General features: G+C 33.4%; 1 protein-coding gene across 3 annotated transcripts in view; it reads left to right on the top strand.

Moving 5' to 3' along the window:
- The window catches only part of PCCA (propionyl-CoA carboxylase subunit alpha), a 484,900-nt gene that overhangs the window by 222,103 nt on the left and 240,070 nt on the right, over positions 1 to 22,727 (top strand). For all 3 annotated transcript variants that reach the window (XM_020964021.2, XM_020964019.2, XM_078147299.1), the window contains exons 13-16: positions 9,074 to 9,217; positions 10,598 to 10,672; positions 14,954 to 15,022; positions 17,120 to 17,195. In XM_020964021.2, the coding sequence (XP_020819680.1) occupies positions 9,074 to 9,217; positions 10,598 to 10,672; positions 14,954 to 15,022; positions 17,120 to 17,195 (364 nt within the window). The remainder of the gene's footprint in view (positions 1 to 9,073; positions 9,218 to 10,597; positions 10,673 to 14,953; positions 15,023 to 17,119; positions 17,196 to 22,727) is intronic.

Raw genomic sequence — 22,727 nt, forward strand, 5'->3', positions numbered from 1 at the left:
CAATGACTTCATGAGACCACAAGGAATACTAAAAGAAAACCAGAGACTGAAAAAATAGAAGAAAATATAAAGCGTTTCATGGCAAAACAACTGACTTGGAAAACAAATGAAGAAGAAAAATTGTAATAATAATTTTCTTAACTGAAAGCCATGTCCAAAAAAAAAAGTCCATCATATTTCCAGAAATTATAAAAGAAAACTGCCTAGTTTTCTGAGAACCAGTGGGCAAGGTAGATATAGAAAGAATTCTTCCTGAAATAAACCATCAAATGAAAACTCTCTAGAACATCATAGCCGAAATACATTATAAGGAAGGCAGAAAGAAAGAATTCAAGTTCCGAGTAACAGCCATTAGTCCAAAGAATTAGAGAGCTTGGGAATGTTATATTCTATAAATTCTATATAATATAAAGGCTTCAGCCTGTGATAACTTAGGCAGAAAAACTGAATATAATTAATTAAATATTCATTAAATGCCTGTTATGGGCTAGGCTCTGTACTTAGCACTGGGGATTGAAAAGAAGAAAAATAGATAGTTCTTGAGGCACTTAAATTCTAATGGGGAAAAGACAACACACAAAAGAAAGCTGAAAAGCTTATGGTTGGCAGGTGGAAACTCAGCGCAGTGGCATTTGTTCTGTGGAGTTGAAGCCAAGCAGAGCTGTTGATGTAGAAGGTTGTGAGGAAGATTGTTGCCCAGAAGGTTGTGAGCTCTCTTTATAAAGGAAGACTTGGGGAGGAATTTAGTTCTCTGCCCTCCAGAAATCAAAGGCAAAGGTGAACTGAGGTTTTGAATATCAAAATCTGAGTCTATATTTGGAGTGATGAGATTTCAAGGACATCAGTTTATCCCAGAGTGGAAGGGTGTTACTCTGTGGAGCTGAAACTAAGCAGAGCTGCTAATGTAGAACAGAATAAGAAAACTGAATATAATCCTACAGGAGAAAAATATGAGCTTTTAAATAAATAGAAGGCTTCCAAGCATCCCATCCCCCGCCAAAGACAAAGTTTATTAGAACAGTTGTCATATTGGGCAGACTCTTAAGGAATCTAAACATTAGTGAGCTGTTGGCTAGATTATAAGAATCAGAGCAGTGGCTAGATTTTAAGAATCTAAGTACCTTAATGGAGACAAGATGGACCTTATATACAAAAAGACTATGGGAGGGATGTAGGAGTGGCCAGGTAGTCTATGAGGTAATAGAATTCCAGGGACCTGGACCTTGTGGCCTTCTGGAGTATGGAATCTAGATAGGAATAAGCATAGGAAGTGGCCAGGGGCCAGAGGGAGGTAAATCAATGGAGGGCTAGGCTAGGTTAAGGGTAACAGAACTGGGAGACTGGGTTTAGCCACAATAAAAGGCCAGTTGATGGGATTATAGCCTTTGGCAAAAACCAGAGATTTGGCCATGTGGCAAAGTCTAGGGTTTTTCCTTTTTGGGATTTAGATCTCATCCTCATCATTCCCCCCTCAAAAAATGGGACCCAAATCCTTTTGGGGTATGGGGCGGAGGTCTTGGCTTCTGAAACTGCTTCCTGCTGGGTGGGAGCTTAGACCTGTCCTTGCCTTGAGGGGGTCTCAGAGAGGAAGTTGACTGGAACCTAGCATGAGCTGCATCCAGGGAATGATTAGGGGGACATTAGCTTCTACCCACTGTTTGCTACCAATTGTAGGTGAATAGCCTGTAGTCTGGAAGACACAAATCTGACAGAAAAGACTGCAGGGTCCAAATATAAAGCAGGGACTAGATTTAGGGCCCAAATATGAGAGGATAAAATATCCTTAGCTCTTTGTGGATTCAGATAATTTAGTTTTCCAACCATGCAGTATCAAATCCACCTCATAGCCAGACTCAGGAATAGCCAGGTGGGTAACTTCCCTTTCAAAGAAACATAATGAGGAAACTGAGCCAGGAGGATCCCATCTTAGATTGAGGCTAAAATTGTCCTCTCAGCTTTTCCAAGGGCTGACTTCCCACCAGTATCACATTCTCTGGGTAGCTTCCAAGCATTCTTGATGAAAAGATCAGATCTTTGTAGGAACTTAGAAGTTCAACCACAGGTGTTATAGGGAATATAAAAAGGTAAACATGAATGAATAATGATAATGAACTAAATAAATAAAGATCAACTGTTTAAATATGGAGAGATGATACATATGTCTATGTATCATAGAGATCTTAGAGATCATAGAGGGAGTTTAAGGAAAGAGAGAGGAAGAAGGAATACATTGGACATGGGTTGAGGGCAGAAAAAGGAGAAGCTTAAGGAAAATTACCTCACGTAATCTGGAAGTAAAAGCTGACATATGTATAATCAAGGAGGGTAGGGGGTGCAGGGAGAGGGAGTAGTGGCAATTGCTGACACTTGAATCCCATTGTCATCTGAGCTGGTCAGGAGGGAAGGATACACATACATACAATGGGCACAGAACTACATTTCTGTAAACAGGGAAATAGGAAGGAAAGGGGGAAGTAGAGGAAAGAGCTGATTAAAGGAGGGATTAGTCACAAGCAAAGTAAAAATAAAAAGTCGTAACCAAAGATGTACAAAAAATACTTGTAACTCTTTTGAGGTGATAAAGAGAGTGCCCATAAATTGGGGAATAATTGAATAAGTTATATATACATTTTATGGAATTCTATTGTGCCTTTAGAAACTATATAGGGGATGATTTCAGAGGAACCTTGAAAGACTTACATGAAATAATTCAGAATGAAATGAATTGAACAATGAATTGAACTAGGAGAATAATTTATACAGTGACAGCAATATTGTAAACACAAACAACTAGAAACTTTGATCATCATAATGATCAGGTACAATTGCAGAGAACTAACTACAAAACATGACACCTGTCTCCTGTGATAATATTTTGGGGAAAAAGTGCTCAGTGTAGTACCCAGCACATAATAAGGTCTCTACATCTTATTTCCTCCCCCTTTATCCCTCCCTTTCTGATAAAGAGGTGTACAAGATCTGGGGGAGGAATGAGACAAATCTTTTTGGACATGACCAGTGCAGAAATTTGTTTTTGGTTTGATTATATGTTTTTTGTAATGGAGGTTTGGTTTTGCTTTTGTTCTCAGTGAGGGGGCTTATCTTGGCATATAAGAGGTAGAAGGTCAATTTTTGCTAATTAATAAAAAATAAAAAAATAAAGCATAGTATAGAATTTAATAAATCCCTAAAAGGCATGTCTTTGCCCTTAAATAATGTGTCTAGAGTAAATTTATATGTTTTGTGCCAGACAGACTTTGTCTAGCTCTTTTGTATAAATTTTATATTGTTTTTCACACTATTGCAGGAGTGGTTTCTCCAAATTATTTGGTCTACAAATGCTTTTAAGTTTTCCCTGTGATTATTTTTGATCTTCCTTTTTCAGTTCAGTTAAATAAATATTTACTAAGTGCCTAAGGTGTGCAAGATACAAAAACAGCAAAAGAAAACTAACTCTTGTTTTTGAGGAACTTAGGTTTTGCCAGGTTGATATAACTTATAAATGGTTATAAACAATTTAATTTGGGGTTCCATATAAAGACAGTGGAACCAGCCATAGTTCCAGAAAACTTATGATGAAGCCTGATGTCCACCTCAAGATAAGTGATGGATTCATAGTATAGATTGAAGCATTTTATAAAAATATGGCTGAGAGAATTTGTTTTGCTCGACTACATATAGCTGTAACAGGTTTTGTTTTTCGTGCTTTCTCAGTGGGTTAGGCAGAGGAGGGAAGGAACAAATTCAGAACAAAAAAAAATTGAATTTTGAAATTCAGTTTTAATTTTTTAGGGGACATGTTGGGTTGAGTTGCATATGGGATACACAGGTAAAATATCTTCAACACCATCGTGAAGGTTTTTTTCCATTGATATAGAGAATAATTGGTATGGAGTTTCTCTTCACTATCCAATAGGGACTTCTTTGTAGCTGTTAGTGTTAGCAAATTTCTTTCGGAAATTAGAGTTTGTGAGTGACCCAAGGCAACTTTCTGACTCCAGTATTAGCCCTTTGTCTAGTTCACCAGATCAAAGTTAAAACATTCCACACAACAAATGTTAATGAATAGTTTTTTCATACAGGCTACATTAAAAACATTCATAAATATAAATGTTACTGAACTTCGTTCTGAGTTGTTTTTTTGGGAGGGGCACCTTCTTTGATAATATGATGAATTGAAGCCTTATGGGTTTTGGAGTTGTGCTCTTTTATAGAACAGTGTTAGAGACAGAGTGATCAGACCTGTTATTGGTTTGTAATATTTTTAATTTTTAATTTTTTAATTTAAAAAAAATTTTTTTAGGCAGTTGGGGTTAAGTGACTTGCCTGGAGTCACACAGCTAGTAAGGGACAAATATTTGGTCTGAGGCTGCATTTGAACTCAGGTCCTCCTGACTTCAGGGCCAGTGCTTTATCCACTGCGCCACCTAGCTGCCCCCAGACCTGTTAAAACTAAGAAGAGCTAGATATCTTTTTTGGGAATGTGGGGGGGGCGGAGAGAGAGAGAGAGAGTGTACATGCATTCTCTCTACTTATATTTAATTTCTATACATATATATGATACTTACACAGATACATAATCACTTAATTCAACAACCTTATATTTTCTTTGTCATTTTAGGCTGTCTTTCTATCTTCCAGCTTACATACTTTATTCAATTTACTTGTATTTTGAACTATTTTCTAAAAAATTTTAAAGATTTTTCTTGCTTTTCTTTTTAACCTGTTTTTATTTGTATGAATATGTTTGGGAGGTCTGCTTAGTATAATTTACTCCATTTCATTTATCTTTGTATCCCTAGTTCTTATCATAATATTTTATACATAGTATACACTTATTTAATACTTGTTATATTGGATACCGCATATATTTCAAGAGCTAACTTTTACTTTTATCTATATTCACAAATCACAGCCCTAATTACAAATTTTAGAAATGCTTAGGAATTATTTGAAGTGTATAATCATAAGATATTTAAGCTATGTCCAGTACATTCAGAATCTTGAGTGAACAAAATTAAAATTTTTCTTTTGATAATTATTGTGTTTTTGTTCTTTTTCGGTGGGATAAAGCTGGTATTCCATTTCCAAAGGCTTCCATTTTGGTGCCCATTAATAGGCTTTCCTTATCCTTGGAATGCTTTCTGCTTTTAGTTCCCTTTTTAAATGCCATGTGACCTCTTGAATTATTCCCTTCAAGACTCAGCCTATATTTATCTAGGAACATGAATCATCTCCTCTGTTGGATGAGAGATCCTTCAGGATAAGGTCTGTTTCAGGAGTGGGGAACCTATCACCTCAAGGTCACATGTGGCCTTCAGAGTCCTCAAGTGTGGCTTTCTGACTGAATCCAAACTTCACAGAACAAATCCCATTCACAGAACAAATTGCCTTACACAGAAGAAATTCCCTTAATAAAAGAATTGGTTCTGTGAAGTTTGGATGCAGTCAAAGGGCTACTCTTGAGGACCTAGACGGCCATATGTGGCCTGAAGGCTGCAGGTTCCTCAACCTTGGTCTATTTGTTTCATTTTTTATCTTGACCTCCAGTGCCTTCATGCAGTGCCTCAACTTTAGTGAACATTTGATGAATTTAATTATAAATTTTAAGAAATAAAAACTAAAAACATTTCTTATTTTTTAAAAAATGCAATTAAACATTCATTTTTTTGGTTCCTTCCCCACCTCACCCCCAAGTTAAAAGAAAAACCAAACTCTTGTAACAACTATGCTAGTCAAGAAAAACAAATTACCATGTTAAAAAAATGTCCAATTTTGAATCTTAAATTCATTACCTCTCTGTCAGGAAATATGTACCATAGATAAAAAATCCTTTGGAATCATCATGGATTATTACATTGACAAATGATCTTAAATCTTTCAAAGATATTTGTTTTTACAGTGTTGTTGTTATTCCATAGATATTTCTCCAGATTCTGTTCATTTAATTCTGTATCAGTACATATAAGTCTTTCCAGCTACCTATGAAGCCATCCATTTTATCAAAAAAATCTTTCTTAATCCTTGATGTTACTTCCTGTTTTTGAGCAGAAAAGAAGTGATAGATTATAGTGGGATTATTTTACTTGAAATATTCATTGTAGTCTATGAAGAAAGGTGAAGGTTGTTAATTGAAAATGAATTTTAGATTTAATTTTTTTAATTGACTCAAGATTTTATGAAATCAGCAATTAAGCTACAGGAGGCAGTGTGGATGTGGAGTGTGGATGGAGTGCTAGGCCTTGAAGTCAAGAAGATTAATCTTCCTGAGTTCAAATCTGGCCTCAGACACTTACTAGCTGTGTGACCCTGGGCAAGTCACTTAATCCTGTTTGCCTCAGTTTCCTCATCTGTAGAATGAGTTGCAGAAAGAAATGGCAAACCACTGTAGTATCTTTGTCAAGAAAACCCCAAATGAGGTCATGAAGAATTGGACATGACTGAAAAGCATCTAAACAGCAACAGTAGAAAAATTTCTGGATTGAGAGTCAAGAGATGAGGGTTTTAGATAACTGTTGTTAGATAACAGTAGTGTTTGATATTCAGCAAGTCACCTTGCCTCTTTGGGTTTCACTTTCTAAATTTCCAAAATAGGTGCTGATAGTTTTAAAAGTTGAACTAGGTAGTCTCTTGGTACCCTTTCAACTATTAATATTCAGTTAATGTATATATATTTTTTGCTTCTGTAAACATAGCACATTAAATCTAGGTAGTGTAGCCTTCCTTTTTTAGTATGGTAATCCTTCAGCAGTTTTAAATCTTGTCTGGGGAGACATTGTAAACATATGTAGGTATGTTAAAAAATTAGTACAAAATGATTTTTAAAGCAAGGCATTAGCAACTGGGAGGATCAGCAAAGGCTTTATGAGGAAAGTGGTGATTGAATTTTGACAGGAGATGAGGTATATTGTGTGAAAGGAAGTAAATGGAATATAGGTTACATCGAATATAAGAAGACTGAAAAAAGTCCAGGTTAGAAGAGCTTTAAATGCCAAATAGTAGAGCTTATATTAGATCTTGGAGATAATATAGGGAGTCACTGAAGTTCAGTGAGTATGGATTTGACAAAGTCAAAACTATGCTTTAGGAAAATCACCTTGGCTGCTAACTGAATATGGATTGGAGTGGGAAGACATGTGAGGTAGGGAGTTTAGCTAGAAAGCTATTTCAGTAGTCCAGGTTAGAAGAGATAGGTCCTGAATTAGGGTTATATCTGTGTGAATGGAGAGAAGTGAAGCTTATAGAGCAGATCTGGGTAAAGTAGATTTGGCAGTGTATTGGATGTGTGGAGTGAGTGAAAGTGAAGGAAGACTCAAGGATGACCCTGAGCTTCTGAGCTTCAGTAATGGAGGATTGTGGTACCCTACACAGTTAAGGCATGTAAATCTTTAGATTATGAAACAAATGCTATTGCTCTTCAGTTTAAATAGGTTCTTATGTACTATTTTCCATTCTATAATATTGATTTGCTATAATGTCAGATGTGATATTGGGAAACTCAATTTTGGCGCTATATAATGAAATCTAAATGTTTATTTGTCCATGAAGTTATGTGTTGGTTTTGAGAGAGATGAATTTATATTTAAGATCTGAGTAAGTGGTATGTGTTATTGCTGAATAGTTCTTGAGTAGTAAACTAAGTTTTACTAGAGAAGTCTTTTCTTCTAACTCTAGAGTGAATATAGAATTGTTCATAATAAATTACTATTTCAAGTACCATTTTCAAGTACTATTTCAATAAATTACTATTACAGTTACCATTTACATTTAACATATAGATCCTGATGTTTTATTGTGTAAAAATATTTAGTCCCAAAGTTTATTCTTAAACTATATAATGAGATTATTAAAATAGTCCCATGATTATCTTTCAAAAAATAGACATTTGTATATGTATATGATTTGTAACATTTTAATGTCAAAATATCTTAAAGTATTATTGAAACTGCATACAAACTCACAAGGATAATTATGAATACTGTCTTTTTTTTTTCAAAACTTTTAAAAAAACAATGTATTGCCTATGTAGGATTAGCATCAAAATTGTAATCATGGACTGTTCTCATTCCTCTCGTATAGTTGAACTAAGGAAGACAGCTGGTTTATTCACAGACCTTTCCTTGCATCAAAAGTTAGTAAAACAGGAATATCCTTTTAAAGAAACCACTGCAGATTGCTTTAAAAAAGATATCTCTTTTGAAATCTAGAATAAATTCATCAGTTCTGGCCAAATTTTTAATTGAAACTTTGTTATAATAATTCTTCTTTTTCATAGACTATCATGAATTACACAAACAGCTTTAATAGTTTAATATTCTGTACACATACTTTATATATATTGCTATCTCTGCTGCTATGACTATATATAGATATAGTGTGGAAGGCAAGGTAAAGATAATGACAGCATTATCTTTAAGAAGTTAGCAGCATTTTGCTGAGAGAGCAGAGTGATTTTATTGGTTTCGCTCAGTTATTGTTCATGCTAAGCACTACCCAGATAAGTCTGGGGGGAAAAAAATCTGAAAGATCCATCTGTTCATTTCTGCTACACTGCGCTGATATAAGATTACGCTAATCTGGTTGCTTGTCAGGACAGGTTAGTGAAAGCTGATGAATGGGTGAGGTTTAGGATGGACTAGTTCTTTGGAAAATTATAAGCTCCCCCTGTTGATGCCATGTTAAGTATAGCAGAATAGGTTGATCACTGACCAAGTTGAATGTTTCAGTTGAAACGTTTGCCTTAGAAAAGTTGAAAAGTTTGTTTTAAAACTAAAATTTGAAAAATATAATTTATCAAGCATAAATAGGCATTAAGAAAAGTAACTTATACTATTCACAAGTACCTCTAAGAGTTTGATTTTTGCTTTACACGCTCTGTAACATGCTATCTTTTGCTGATTCTTTCCCTTTTTCCCTCTTGAGTAGGTATTTTATTGTATGTTTTTCAGTCAAGAAGAAGGAACTATTAAGTATAAATAACCTTATTTTCACTTGGGTTTGCAAATTTCCTCATTTATTTGTTTGTTTACTTTTTTTTAAGGTACCTATTGACTGACAGTTTTTGACCTTGTAGGTTGAACATCCCGTCACTGAATGCATTACTGGCCTGGACCTAGTCCAAGAAATGATCCGTGTTGCTAAGGGTTACCCTCTTAGACACAAACAAGCTGATATTCCCATCAATGGCTGGGCAATTGAATGTCGAGTTTATGCTGAGGTAAAATGAGTCATGTCTTGTAGAAGAGTAACAGTTTTATACCAGTTATAAATAAACACCAAAGTGAAGTGAAATTTTAGAACCTGGGTCAAGTATTTGATTGTATATGCCAGAACTGGCCAAGAATATTTAGTGAAATATTTTGTATATATGTTAATTCAGCGTATTCTTAAATTTATTGGAAATAAGTTGTCCACTTTCAAAGATAACAAAGTAGTCATTATATGTTTAGTTTAAATTAAATAAAATGTTTTAGTTTTACAACATTGTGGATGTCTTTATAGATGTGATTTTATATACTTTCCCAGGTATATGTTAAATGTCTTAAATATTCACTTAAAAATTTCCACTAAAATTAAATGCTCTGTTTATCAATTTTATTCTTCTTAACAAGTATTAATTAAAAATGGTAAGCTAAAAAACTGCTTTCCTAATTTACTTTTATCCTTTGGTAACTATTTATTTCATTGGATTTTTTTAGACCAAATTACCAAAACATGTATGAATTTTTTATTTTTCAACAAAAAATTCTTATTTTGGTAACTGTACTCTTTTTTAAAATACTTTGGAAGGTGGTTCTTCCAACCTGAAACAAAGAATAGGAATTCAGTATTTAAAAATACTTACCCAGCCATAATTAAACACTGGAATATAACATTTTTCTATTTTCTTCTTGTAGAAATCAAAGACTTTTCTTTGAATTATAAAGCAGTGATATTTTATGTTGTTTTTAGAATAACTGACGGTACATTCAGTACTTTTTGGCATCTTTATTTCTTAATTTGCTTATTATTCCTTGTAATATTTGACATGTTTCAGCTGCTGTCTTTTTTTCTTTCTTTTTTGTTGTGACACAACATATTTGAGATTTATTTTGCTAATTATAAAATAATTATAAGTGAATATTGTAGCATACAGTCTTACTTTTCTGGTCCTTGTGTAAATTGTTGAAACATTTCCTTGTATGAGTTAATTTGTTGATTTTTATAAAAACTATAAAATTTATAAATATTTGATACGCTGTTGTGGTTATCTGAACGTGCATCTATTTTGATGAACATATAGGTTGTTTTAATTTTTTAAGATGTGTATCTGGTAAGTTTTAGGTTACTCGGAATATTACCCATTTTAGCAAAGTAAGATGAGACTAATATTGGTCTCTGTCCATCATAATTCTCTTCGGTTTTTAATGAACCCTGAAGTTATATATGTCATATACATTTATATATGTCATATGTAATAGTTAGACAGCAGTGCCCTGGAATAAATTATTAGGAAAACAATATTGTTAGAAATGTTAATTACTGGAAGAGACTCTAAGTTATGATGATTAAACCTTATTTCTTCTAAGATACTGCTTTCCTCTGTTTGAACTTTTAGGATCCCTACAAGTCTTTTGGTTTACCTTCCATTGGCAGATTGTCTCAGTATGAAGAGCCATTATATCTTCCTGGTGTAAGTCATTCAAGCTTTAATAATGAATGAGTGCTTAAAACCATATTGAAGAGATTTAAAGACCAAGGGTTCAGATTATGGAAACGAGTTAAACCCATGTGATAGCAAAATCCTTTTCAGAAGACTTTACCCTGCACTAGCAAGGTAAAGAGGCCTTTTGAATAAAGATATTTAATCTTAAAAAATGTTTTGCCATCTAGAGGCAACAGAAATATGAGAAACTAGCTATGGTCATCTTCATGTTGTAATTTATTGTCATCACATAACTCTTCAAACCACATATACTTCTTGTAATTATGAAATGACGTTCAAGTTCCAGGCCAACTATGCAACTGTATTAGGGAAATAGAGTGTACTTGTTCTTTTTTTTTTTTTGAGAGAATAAATGTCTTTTGCTGTAATTAAAGAAAGGTAATTGTTTAATTGTGTGTGTGTATGTACACATGCACACGTATACACTACCATCTGTGCTAAATAACTGTTTCTTAAATTGTTTTTGCTGCACAAAAAGAACAAGAATTTATAATCAAGGTAGTCAAAGTAATAAGTGGATATATATGAGATTGTGTCAACTTGTAGAATGACAAGGCTGTACCATCTGTGAATATGATTACTCAATCTGCAAGATTACAGGAAGAATGCTAAATTTGAAGATGTTATTAGATATATGATATATTTCACTTTTTAAATTGTTTTTGCCCATGTGCTTTCAAAAGGGACTTGACCTTTTTGAGGCTTGGGAGCTTCATGCTGTGTTCAAAGCCCAGAGGCAGAAAAAAATGGTAAAGATTTAGCTGGTATTGTATGACATTAAATAGTAGTTAAGAAAATAAGTGTCATACGAATATTTCTAAACATTTTTTTAATCAAACAAAAAAAGTATTAAATAAGAATTTACAATGATTACTCTAGTAGTTAGAAGTTTTCACCATGTTGTAAGAGCTAACAGGATGTCAAACATTTTGCCCTTGCAAGTTTTTGCAATTTGCAATTTTCAAACGTGAGACCTGTTGAAAGTACAAGTGATAATGGACAAACTATACCCCCTACAGTCTTTGTCCCACCAAATCTTTCTTCAATTAATGCTGCAGCAGGAGTTTTATGTAATAACATTTGCGCTTGTGAGCCATCCATAGAAAGAAAAAACAATTAAAATGCCTTAAATGTTCTGCTTACTGCTGTTATTTGCTTGTGTGAATGTTGCATGTCAGCTAAATGGACCAAGGAATAGATAAAGTGATTGGGTGCAGGAGAGTGCACACTAAGCTTTGTCTATCATTATTGCTGGGAGCAATCAAATTGATGCCAGCAGGACAGTAGATGCGTTGACAGCTGTAATTATGTATCTCCATGGTGATCACTTTTGGCCTGTCATGGAAGCCCACGAGTCCCCTCCCTTGCAAGCATTTAATCAGATTGGGCTGTCACTTGTCAGGTAGACATGGCGGGTTGGGAGTTGTGCTTAGGGGGAGAGGTGAATTGAAAATGAAGGGTGGGAGATGCCTGATAGCTTCACATAGTCTATCTCTGGTACTGAAGAAAGAAATTTTTAATTATGCTAGAGGCTTCTGAGCAATGGTTTGAGAATCTCATATGGCGTTGCTGGGGTGTTTTTTTCTTTTTCTTCTCCTTTTTTTGGTTTTCTTTCTCTACCTTATTAAAATATATCAGCTATTTTTTTTTGACCTGATCATTTTGGTCCTTTATGGGGACATTAGAATACATATACATTCCTGAATTAATTGGACTTTCATAAATTTTGGTTGATGTTCTTTTTTCATTATTTATTTCTGTGTCAAAGTTGCAAATTTGATTTTAGGCTTCTGTTCCCAGAATTGTTTTGATAAGTAAAGTTTTCAATGTAAGCTTTTGTTTTGCTCTGCAATTGCTCTAAATATATTAGAGTTTTCATTTTGAAATATTTGATGCCCAGTTTATTGTAGCTTTGGTTATTTCAGTGTCATGTTGATTTGTTTTAACTTTACAAAAAAGACAGTATGGTATAGTGGAGAGATCATGGGACTTGGTGGTAGAGTACCCAAGTTGCAGTCCCTTTTTACTTCTTACTAAGTTTGATCTCGGGCAAGCTACTTCATGCTCTGAGACTGTTTTCTTTTTCTGTAAGATGGGTTACTTTTACCACTAACCTATTAAAAAGTTCCCCTGTCCCTTCTCCCCCACGTATATTTAAATGCGAGTAGTAATTATTTTTATTATTATTCAGCTTGTTAGATTTACTGTACATATCACTAAAATAATATGACACATTCCTTCGTTAGTTCAGAATTTGGAGATTCTTTGGATAGATCATTATGGAATTTCTTATTGCCATTTGGTAACCTCATCTAAAATAATGCTATCAGAGTTTTATTACTTTTTGTAATCCTTTGTCATTCATAATCTTTATGATCCCTTTTATTTTATTAAAATATAGAAAATGAAATGAAGTGAGAATGAGTTCATCTTGAATATTAATAATATAAGAAGATAAAGTCACAGAAAGTTTTTTAATTTAGTTTGACACAGCTAAATTTATCCTCATTTTTGAGAACACTCTTGTTGTAAAAATCACACAATAATAAGATTACCTCTTTGCCCATTTGGTCATGTGAATAAGAAAATTAAAGACACTAATAGCTTTGGGGTTATATTACCAAATTGAGAAGTTGCATGTTGAAGAAATTTAAATATTAAAGTGATTTCATTTTCACTGTTTTCAAAATTCTTCTCCCTATTTGTTTAATATTTAATACATTGATATGCTTTTGTAGAACTCCAATTTTAGCTTCTTCAAGCATAATTAAATTATATTTTAAAATTAGGTTGTAGTGTAATTAAAATTCATTTTAGTTTACATTTTTAGGTAAATATAGGCATTGGCATATATATATTTTTCCTGTATTTGCAAGCACAGGCATTAGAATACAATGTGTATGTTTTTATATTATCTTTTAAACATTTATACTGATACACAGTTAAAAAAAAGAATTAAACCTGTTCGTTTATAATTTGGTGTCATTTGTATAATAAAGCCATCATCCTATTCTCTTGTGAATTCCCTAGACAAGAGGTTTTACATGTGGTCCCTTGATAATTGCCTAAATTAAAATATTAAAGGCCTAACAGCCGCTGTGTTGACCTTTTTCTGCCTCACTGCAGACAGATGAGCTGCTATTTATTAGAAAGGTTTCTTCCCACAGGTGAAGATCCATGTGAGCTTCTAGTCTTCTCTACCCAACCTCTTTACAATTTTGTGTATCAAAGTCCTGCTGTTCTAGTAACTTCCATCGAATTCCTGTGTCTTCAAGATCCCTGGAGTGTGTCTCTCCGTCTTGAATATTTTGATTAGCTTTAAAATACTTCACATTCCAAAACTCAACAGCAACAATTTAATAAATATTTATTCCCCAGCAACTGCTCATTTTAAAAGTTTTATGTGGCTAACCTTAGTGCCACATTGATGAAATCAAACTGAGAGATGAAAACAAGAATCAGGGATATACTAACTAACTTGTTGTCTGGTTAACAGCAATCAGGTTCTTCAAAAGAATTTTTTGAACTTGTGCTAGGTTTTTTTTTTCTCTCACGAAAATTGCAGAATCAGAGCTTTAATTGGGGCTATGTCCTTACAAAGCAAAGCCATGGATAAAGCTGTATAAACATTAAAGCCTCGGGGGAACAACAGCAACAGAAAAAAAAAGTATTTTACAGTTGAGAGGGTGAAGCAGAAAAAGAAAGTGTTACAGACATGAAAGCCACAGGACTTGTATTCCTATAATAACTGATAAGCTGATAAGCAGTACTTTAAAGTTCCTGCCGAATATGCCGTAGTCATGTCTTCATTGGAGTTCTCAGAAGTGGCGAATGTGCTTTAGAAGGGGCAGCTCATGCCAGGTTTCAGGTGGAAGACACCAACAAATAATTATAAATGCATTCTAAAATTCTGCCTACGTTATAACAGCATTTTGTTATATGCATGTATTGTGTTACTCCTTATAGTCTTTCTTTGAGTGAAAACAAAGCAATTTGTTCTACTGTATTTTCAGACATCAAAAGTGATTTGGCTAATAAGTAGCTTTGGATTGCTTTTGTCTTCCTTAAAAGAGAAATGTTAATTCAGAGTAAATAATATATGGGTGTTATCCCTTAAAATAGGGAGAAAATTTAAAATATTCTGCCTAAAAAGAGTGTTTACCTTTTAGCTTGCCTACTACTTGGCCTATTTAAAAAGGTCTACAGCATATGGAATTGTTTTCATTGCTTTTTTTCTTTTTCTCCTAGGTTCGAGTTGACAGTGGGATTCAACCAGGAAGTGATATTAGCATTTATTATGATCCAATGATATCAAAAGTTAGTTGTCTTTCTTAACTGTCTCCTTTGAAATTTTTACTCAAAAGACAATGCATATATTTAATTGTAAATTTAAAAATTTGGTTTTAGTGTGAATCATGTGCTATATAATTGTTTGAAACATGAAGTGCAAGTGGTGATAGTGAAAGGAGAGCAGGTTTTTTTTTCCTTTTAAAGAAGTTTTAAAGTGCATTATTAGTTTTTATTTTTTCCTTTAGTCTTAGTAAAAAAAAAAGGACAATAATAAATGGTGAAGTTTTTTTGCATGAGTGCTACTAAATAATATATGTTAATATGTAAATGATAATGTAATAATACAAATAATAAAGTAAATGTTAATAAGTGAGTGAAAGGAAAGGCTGGTAAATCATGAGTGAATGGGATCAAGGAAGGACATAACTGCTCTTTTTCCTGTAGCTAAGAGTATATATTGGATGCAAGTGGCCCTTTTTCGTTTTGTAGTTTGTATCTAATTTTAAACATAGCTGATTACTTAAGGAATTGACTAATCAAAAATTTTTACTTTACTTTTATAAAAGAGTAGAGGTGTTTCCTTCCTGCTTTTCAGGTCTGTATTATTCACAGTAGCCCAAGGGTCTATTTATCTGTGAAGTATTTAGAACACTTTTTTTTTCCTTAAAGGAAAGTTTGAGTACACTGAAAGTGGTACTCTTTGGATCTTAGCAAGGGAAATGATCGGTATTCTTAGAAATTCTTTATTTGTTATGATGAGATGGACTTTATCCCAGAGGGTTCTTCAAGAATGAAATATCTTTCCAGAATTTGTCATAATGTTTAAAGAGTTTAACATTACTCTTTCAAGGAAACAATCATGTTTATTAAATATCCTGAAAAGAACCCACTTGATGCCTGTACATTATGTATGTTAGTTCCTTTCTAATGCCAAAGTTGTAGTTTTTCATTTAATAAATTCTAGGTATGTTTTATCCATATATATGAAAACTTAAAAAAAACTTAAATATTAAAATGTTTCATTGTAAAGGTATATAAATGTAGTTATGTTTAAGTAACTCCAACTTTCTGTATATTTCTCTGAGAAAATTTATAGGTGCAAAATTTGCAGAATGATTCTAACCTATATAAGTAAAATTTTTATAGGAGGAAAAGATGGTGTGTGTGAGAGGTAAAAAAATTATCAACAAAACAAAAGCTTAAGACTTCAATATTTTGGAGAATAAATCTATATCAGAGACAGCAAAGCTTTTAAAAACAGATATCCATCTCTTTTACCTTTATCCATGTCATTTGAATACTCACAATAAAATATGGACAGAAAGGTCCATAAAATGGTTAATTTAAATGAATAACTTAAGTAGATTATTGGAGTCCATTTACTAAGGCTTATAGACCTAGAATGATAGTCTAAGAATACATATATTTGTTAAAAACAAAAAAAAAATTGAGAGGATATTTTTGTTCTAGTCCTGACTCAGGCTGCTTTGTTGGTTCACACTCAGGATTGGAACATATTAACACTTGATTATCTAAAATTTATCTTTTAAAGAAGCTTATTTAGAATATTTAGCAAAGATGTAGCAATGATTCAGTTGGGGACAGCCCCCTGCCTCCATATTTGCCAAGTAGGTGGCCTACTCAGCAGGGTGTGTAAGGCTGGAGAACTTCTTTTGCCTGGGTATTTATACTAAAATGACCAGGAAGCTCTACCATTGGTTTGAACCTTTGTCCCCTGGAACAACTAATTCTCAGGGATAGCCTCATTTTCTTTTAAGGGAAAACTAACCTAACTTACATGGGATAGATATTCCTCCTACCGTATCAGATAAATGTCAGCATTCCAAATCACACCTCTGTTAGTATAATGGTACGTCGAAAAAAGGCAACAAATCTGATGGAAATAGCTGGATCTTAATACTGATTAGCTTTTGGCTTGCATATTTACTTGTGTTATAACTAATGAACCATACTAACTTACACACACATATACATCCCTAACCAAGGTTTTTGAAAACTTTTATATTGTATGTGTGTGTGTGTGTGTATGTATTTTTATTAGAATAAGTTCTCATATTTTTCTTAAATAGCTGATCCAAGTTCAATATTTATTTTTGTATTTAGTTAATTTCTTATGGTTCTAATAGAACTGAAGCACTAGAGAGAATGGAAGCAGCTCTGGATAATTACGTCATCCGAGGTAACTACAAAACTGTGGGTTTCTCTTATGGCATTATATGATATATTTTACATCCACTTTAGGAAATGGTTTAAAGGTGTAGCACTTAGCAAATTAAATAAAAGTTTTATTTGTTGGTTGCAAATTGAAATAAAAAAGTTTGTGTGAATAAATTGAGATTAAATATAGATATAATTCATTTTTTCTTTAGGAGTACTTGATTTGCATGTGAACCCTGAATTTAAATTATTTAAGCTTAAAATTTATATTTTATGCTATAGATTGCCAAAAAGATTATAAATTTGAATGGATTTTCTAAAAGATTCAGTGATCTGTGAAGAGTTAAGCCTTTTAGAAGAATTACAAGCTATTTTAGTGGTTTAATTTGTTTTCTCACCCACTATAAGGTATTTTTCTGGTTTTGTTTTAAATAGTCTTAAATTTAATTGGAAGCGAACATAAACATTTGCAAAAATATTTTAACATAATTATAATAAAGCTTCACAAATTCAGACTAGTTTGGGGAAGTGTAGTCTGAATGAAAGAAAAGTCTGTCTTTGCTTCAGTTCTTCCCCATTATCTCAGGAGATCTCCCTCCCTCCTTTCTGGTAATTTTCCACCTAACTTCTCAACATATTTGTTTTCTTCACTTCAGGTGCTGTTTCTTTCTCCCACTTCTCTCCAGTCCCAATTCTGATAATCACATTTAAGCATAAAAGTAATACTAGTGATAATCAGTATCATGCAAAGACAGGAATTTGAGTTCATATTAGACATACATGCCAATGCCATATGAAAGCCTTCAAATTGTCTAGACATTCCCTTTAGGTTCACCATCCATATTATGCGCATATTCTCTTGCCTTTCTCAGGAAGTTTAAAACTTCACACTTTTTTTCCTCATCGTAACTTCTGTCCTTTTATTGGTGATTGCAACATATATATGTTCCTTTCTTTTCACATACCAGTTTCTCAACCTATTCAGTTTCTAAGATTCTGCCTTATTCTACCTCAGATAAACAAAGAGATGGTTATGCTACAGCCCTTGTGATCACCCACAGTTGTTCAGTTTCCATGATTAAGAAATCTGAATGTCCTTATAGTCTTCTTGGTTCTTCATATTTCACTTTTTATCAATTGATGTAAATCTTTCCATGCTTCTCTGTAGTAATCATATTTATCATTCATTCCAACACAATAAAATTGCATTTAATTCATACTACAATTTGTTTATCCATTTCTTAGTTGCAAGACATTTACTGGATTTCTGTGTTTTTGCTACCAAAAAATTTCTGCTGTATACATTTTGGTATAGATTAGGACTTTATTCTTATCAATGACTTACTTGGGGAAGAACCTTCTGGTGGAATCTTTGGGTCAAAGGGCATGAATAGTTTAGTCACTTTTTTGATTAATTACTAATTGCTTTCTGAAATTGTTATAGTGATTCTCAGCTTTAAATGCACTAGTGTGCCTGTCTTCCTGCAACCTCTCCAACATTGATTTCCCATCTTGTGTCATCTTTGCCAGTTTTTGGTTGTGAAATGAAACCCCAGGGTTGTTGTGCATTTCTCATTATTATTGATTTGGAATATTCTTTCATATTGTTGATGGTTTTGTAATTCTTTTGAAAACTGAGTATTCTGATCACTTATATTTTGGAGAGTAGCTTTTGGTCATATGTGTGTGTAGTGTGTATATGTGTGTGTAGTGTGTGTATGTGTGTGTGTATACATTTCTTTCCATATACATATATGTGTATATACAGTCAATCCTGCACTTTTGCCATGGTAATATTTCTAGAAAATGGCATGAAAATAAAAAATGTGAATGTTAATATGTTAAACCTGTGGGAAAATAGGTGTTAGGTTCCTATGACCACTAAAACAGAACTCTTTTGACTAGAGATTGCTGAAAATACATTTTTCTGCATACAATTCTTTATAACAAAACATTAATTCTGATAACATGCACTTTTTCTAACACAGTAACCATGAAATAATCCATAAATGCAGTTCACGTAATAACATTGGCAACATGTAAAACATTTTTTCTTGCTAGTAATTCCCTAGAATTATGTGACCTTTTGTGCTAAAATCTCAACTAAAAAAAATTTATTTCAGACAATACTATGATGCTGTAAACACTTCTACCTTGGCTGTTCTCTGAAAACCAAAGGAGAGCTTTCTGGGACTTTATTCCCTGCTGTCAGGAGACAGTTGAGATGGCCGAGGTCTCACCATTACCTCCAATACTCTGAATGCGCAGGGAGCTCTTTACAAGGGTAGAGTGATCAAGACCAGTGGAGTGCCTGGGATACCAGTTGCTCCACAAACTTGTGCGATTGCTTACCCCTGATTTTTTTTTTCTCTGATGCACATAGCTGCAAACGTTCATGGTTGCTAACATAAAAGTGAAATTGCGATCACTAATATAATTATATAAATACTTGGAATTGTGAAAGTTGAATATGTGAATATTGAGGAATGACTGTATATGAATGCACATATACATATCTTGGATAGCCAAACCCATCTAAGAAAATTGATACTCAAAATTTTTTTCCCCATTTGAACACATCTGTTCTTATCCTACATGCATTAAATTTGGTTTGTACAGAAGCCTTTTAATTGCATATAATTAAAATTATGTATTTATTCTTTTGTAATTGTGTCTCTCCCTTACTTGATTAATAATACATATCCTACTCATAGCTTTGAAATATATGTGGTCTTCTCTTCTGATTTTTTTTTATGGTATTGTGAGGGAATTGTGGGTGAGGAAGTATTGAGAAGGAACATAAGTGCTCAAAGAATCAGAAGTCAAGCAGTTTATTTTTCATAGGCATGTAAATATGTATGACTTCCTTGCCCTTTCAACGTTTGTGCACATAATGATGAAAATCGATTGGACACACACGAGATCTTGTATCCTACTTGAGCCCAGACCTCCTCACTCTCTACCTTATATCTGATTATTGTTATTGGTGGATCCACAGGGACTAAATAGGAGGGAACCTTGGGAGCAGTCAGTTAGTGGGTGGTCTGGACAGCAATCTCATTATCAACCACAAAGACACTATGATTAGTAAAGTTTGCTCCCCTTACACACCTGGATTAGATTAAATTTGTTAAACTGATAATTTGTTAACCTTGCATTCCTAATCCTTCGTGTACCTGACCAAGCCAACTGTTGGGTACATAAGAACTTTCTGGTATATAGGCAGTCAACCAGTGATCAAAAATGAAATCACTTCTGTCAGCTAGGACCAGTGTATGATCTTTAATATTCAGGTCAGGTATGCATTTTGAGCTTGTTGTAGAATGTAGTGTAAAATGTGGTCAGGCTAATATTTGGCAGAGTTATTTCCAGTTTTATCAGATGATGTTACAACTTAGGACCCTGAATCTGAGTGCCTTGGATCATTGTTCCCCAAACCATCAGACCTCTTTCTAGCCAAGCCCTTTCAGCCATCTTTGAGAGGAGAAATAATTGTGAAGAAGGAGCCAGCCTTTCTCGTAACTCCCAGAAACAATTGCTAACCAGCTGCTACCATTGGAAAGATAGGTACAAGAACCTTGAATAGGCAGCACCCCCAAGACTGCCATTCTTCATCGGGAAATAGGGAAAGTTGTATTTCCTCTTTGACTAACTTTACACCTTTAATTTCTTTGTCTTTTTTTATTTCTGTTGTAAGCATCTCTGGAAATATATGAAATACGAAGTATCTTTGCTTTAGTCCCATGTTTATTGGGAAAGCTTCTAATCTAGTGTATCTCCATTGCAGATGATGCGTGGTTTTAGTTTTAGATGGATACTTTTTATGACATTAAAAAAAGTTCCCTCTCTGCCTGTACTTTGGGGGGGGAGGGAAGAGAGAGAGAGAGAGAGAGAGAGAGAGAGAGAGAGAGAGAGAGAGAGAGAGAGAGAGAGAGTGTGTGTGTGTGTGTGTGTGTGTGTGTTCAAAATATACATGAATATTGAAGTTTGTCAAAGGCTTTTTTTGCATCCTTTGAGATAATCATGTGGTTTTGGTTGTTCTTACATGCTTGATTATGTTAATTTTTTTCCTGTCACCCCATTCTTGTATTTTTGGCATAAAACTAGTTTAATCCGAATGAATATGTATTTGAATAAATTACTATATTCTGTTTGAGAGGATTTTATTAAAATTATTGAACCAATAATAATATTCATTTCTATTTCCTTTATCTTACCCCTGTTAGGGTTTTAGGACATTGTCCTAGACGAGTGCTTTCTCAATTTTTGAGAATAAATTTTATGGTGCTGGTATTAATTATTCTTTAAAAGTTTGATGGAATTCTTATGGAAATCCATCAAGACCAGGAATTTTTTCCTTGGTAGTTATTTTACAGTTGGCACGTGTATATATAAACATGATGTGCGTGTTTTCATACACACACACACACACACACACACACACACACACACACACATATATATTGTGTGTATATCTATATATATAGAGAGAGATATTCATATACATGAATAGGCAGGTGGTATATACATGCATATATTTATTGGTATGTTCATGAATATATATTTATGTATACACACACACACACACACACACGCTTGTGCATATGTGCCTTGTGCCCGTGTGTGTGTGTGTGTGTGTGTGTGTGTAGAACTGGAACTGTGATTCCATTATGGGTATAGGAAACTCCTGGATGAGATTACATCAATACAAGTTGTCATCTTCTTTGTAATTTATAGTTTAGAGCATTACCTAGATTAGTTGTATCAAACTCAAATACAAAAAAATCTGGGTAGCATATTGACTTATAAAAAACTAAAAATTAACATTATCTGTGTTTTATTGTGTTCTAATTTACTTTGTTAAACATTTCTCAACTACATTTTCATCTTATTCTGTGACCTACATCACTTGTAAGTTAAGTGACTTTTAAATAATTTTTTTTGACTCCGTTATTTTAGATTTCTACTTAGTCTTCTGTTAGTATAGTTATTTTACATTTTTAAAGGTAATCTAATTTGTATTCTCAGTTTTGTTAACATATAACTGCATATAGTATGTACTAATAATTCTTTTTATTTCTTCTGCTTTGTATATATTGTTTGCAGTTTTGTTGATTTTCTTCCTTTTTAATCAATTTGGCTAAAAGTCTATCAATTCTGTTCATATTCTTAAAGAACCAGCTTTTATTTTTATTTATCATTCCTGTATTCTTGTTAATTTACATTTTATCCATTTCTCAGATTTTCAATATGTCCTTTTTGGTGCTTATTTTGGATTTGTGCAAATTTAAAAATTTTTTATAATTGTTGTCTTTATTTCCTGTGGTCTTCTTTTCCCTAATATGATCGTGATCTCTTAATCTGTCCATTGATTTAAAAGGTAATATCTTCCTTTGTCCTTCAATTTCCCTAAACATAAGAGATAGCAACCGTGTATATTTAGGTCATATGTCCATTTGGAAATTATCTTGGTAGATTGCTTGAAAAATTAGTTTAAACCCAATTTCTGGCAAACTGCTGTTCAGTTTTTGTAAGCTGTGATCCTTTATCTCAG

Source organism: Phascolarctos cinereus, unplaced genomic scaffold (genome assembly GCF_003287225.1).
Source record: "Phascolarctos cinereus isolate Bilbo 61053 unplaced genomic scaffold, phaCin_HiC Scaffold_7;HRSCAF=346, whole genome shotgun sequence".
NCBI lineage: Eukaryota > Metazoa > Chordata > Mammalia > Diprotodontia > Phascolarctidae > Phascolarctos > Phascolarctos cinereus.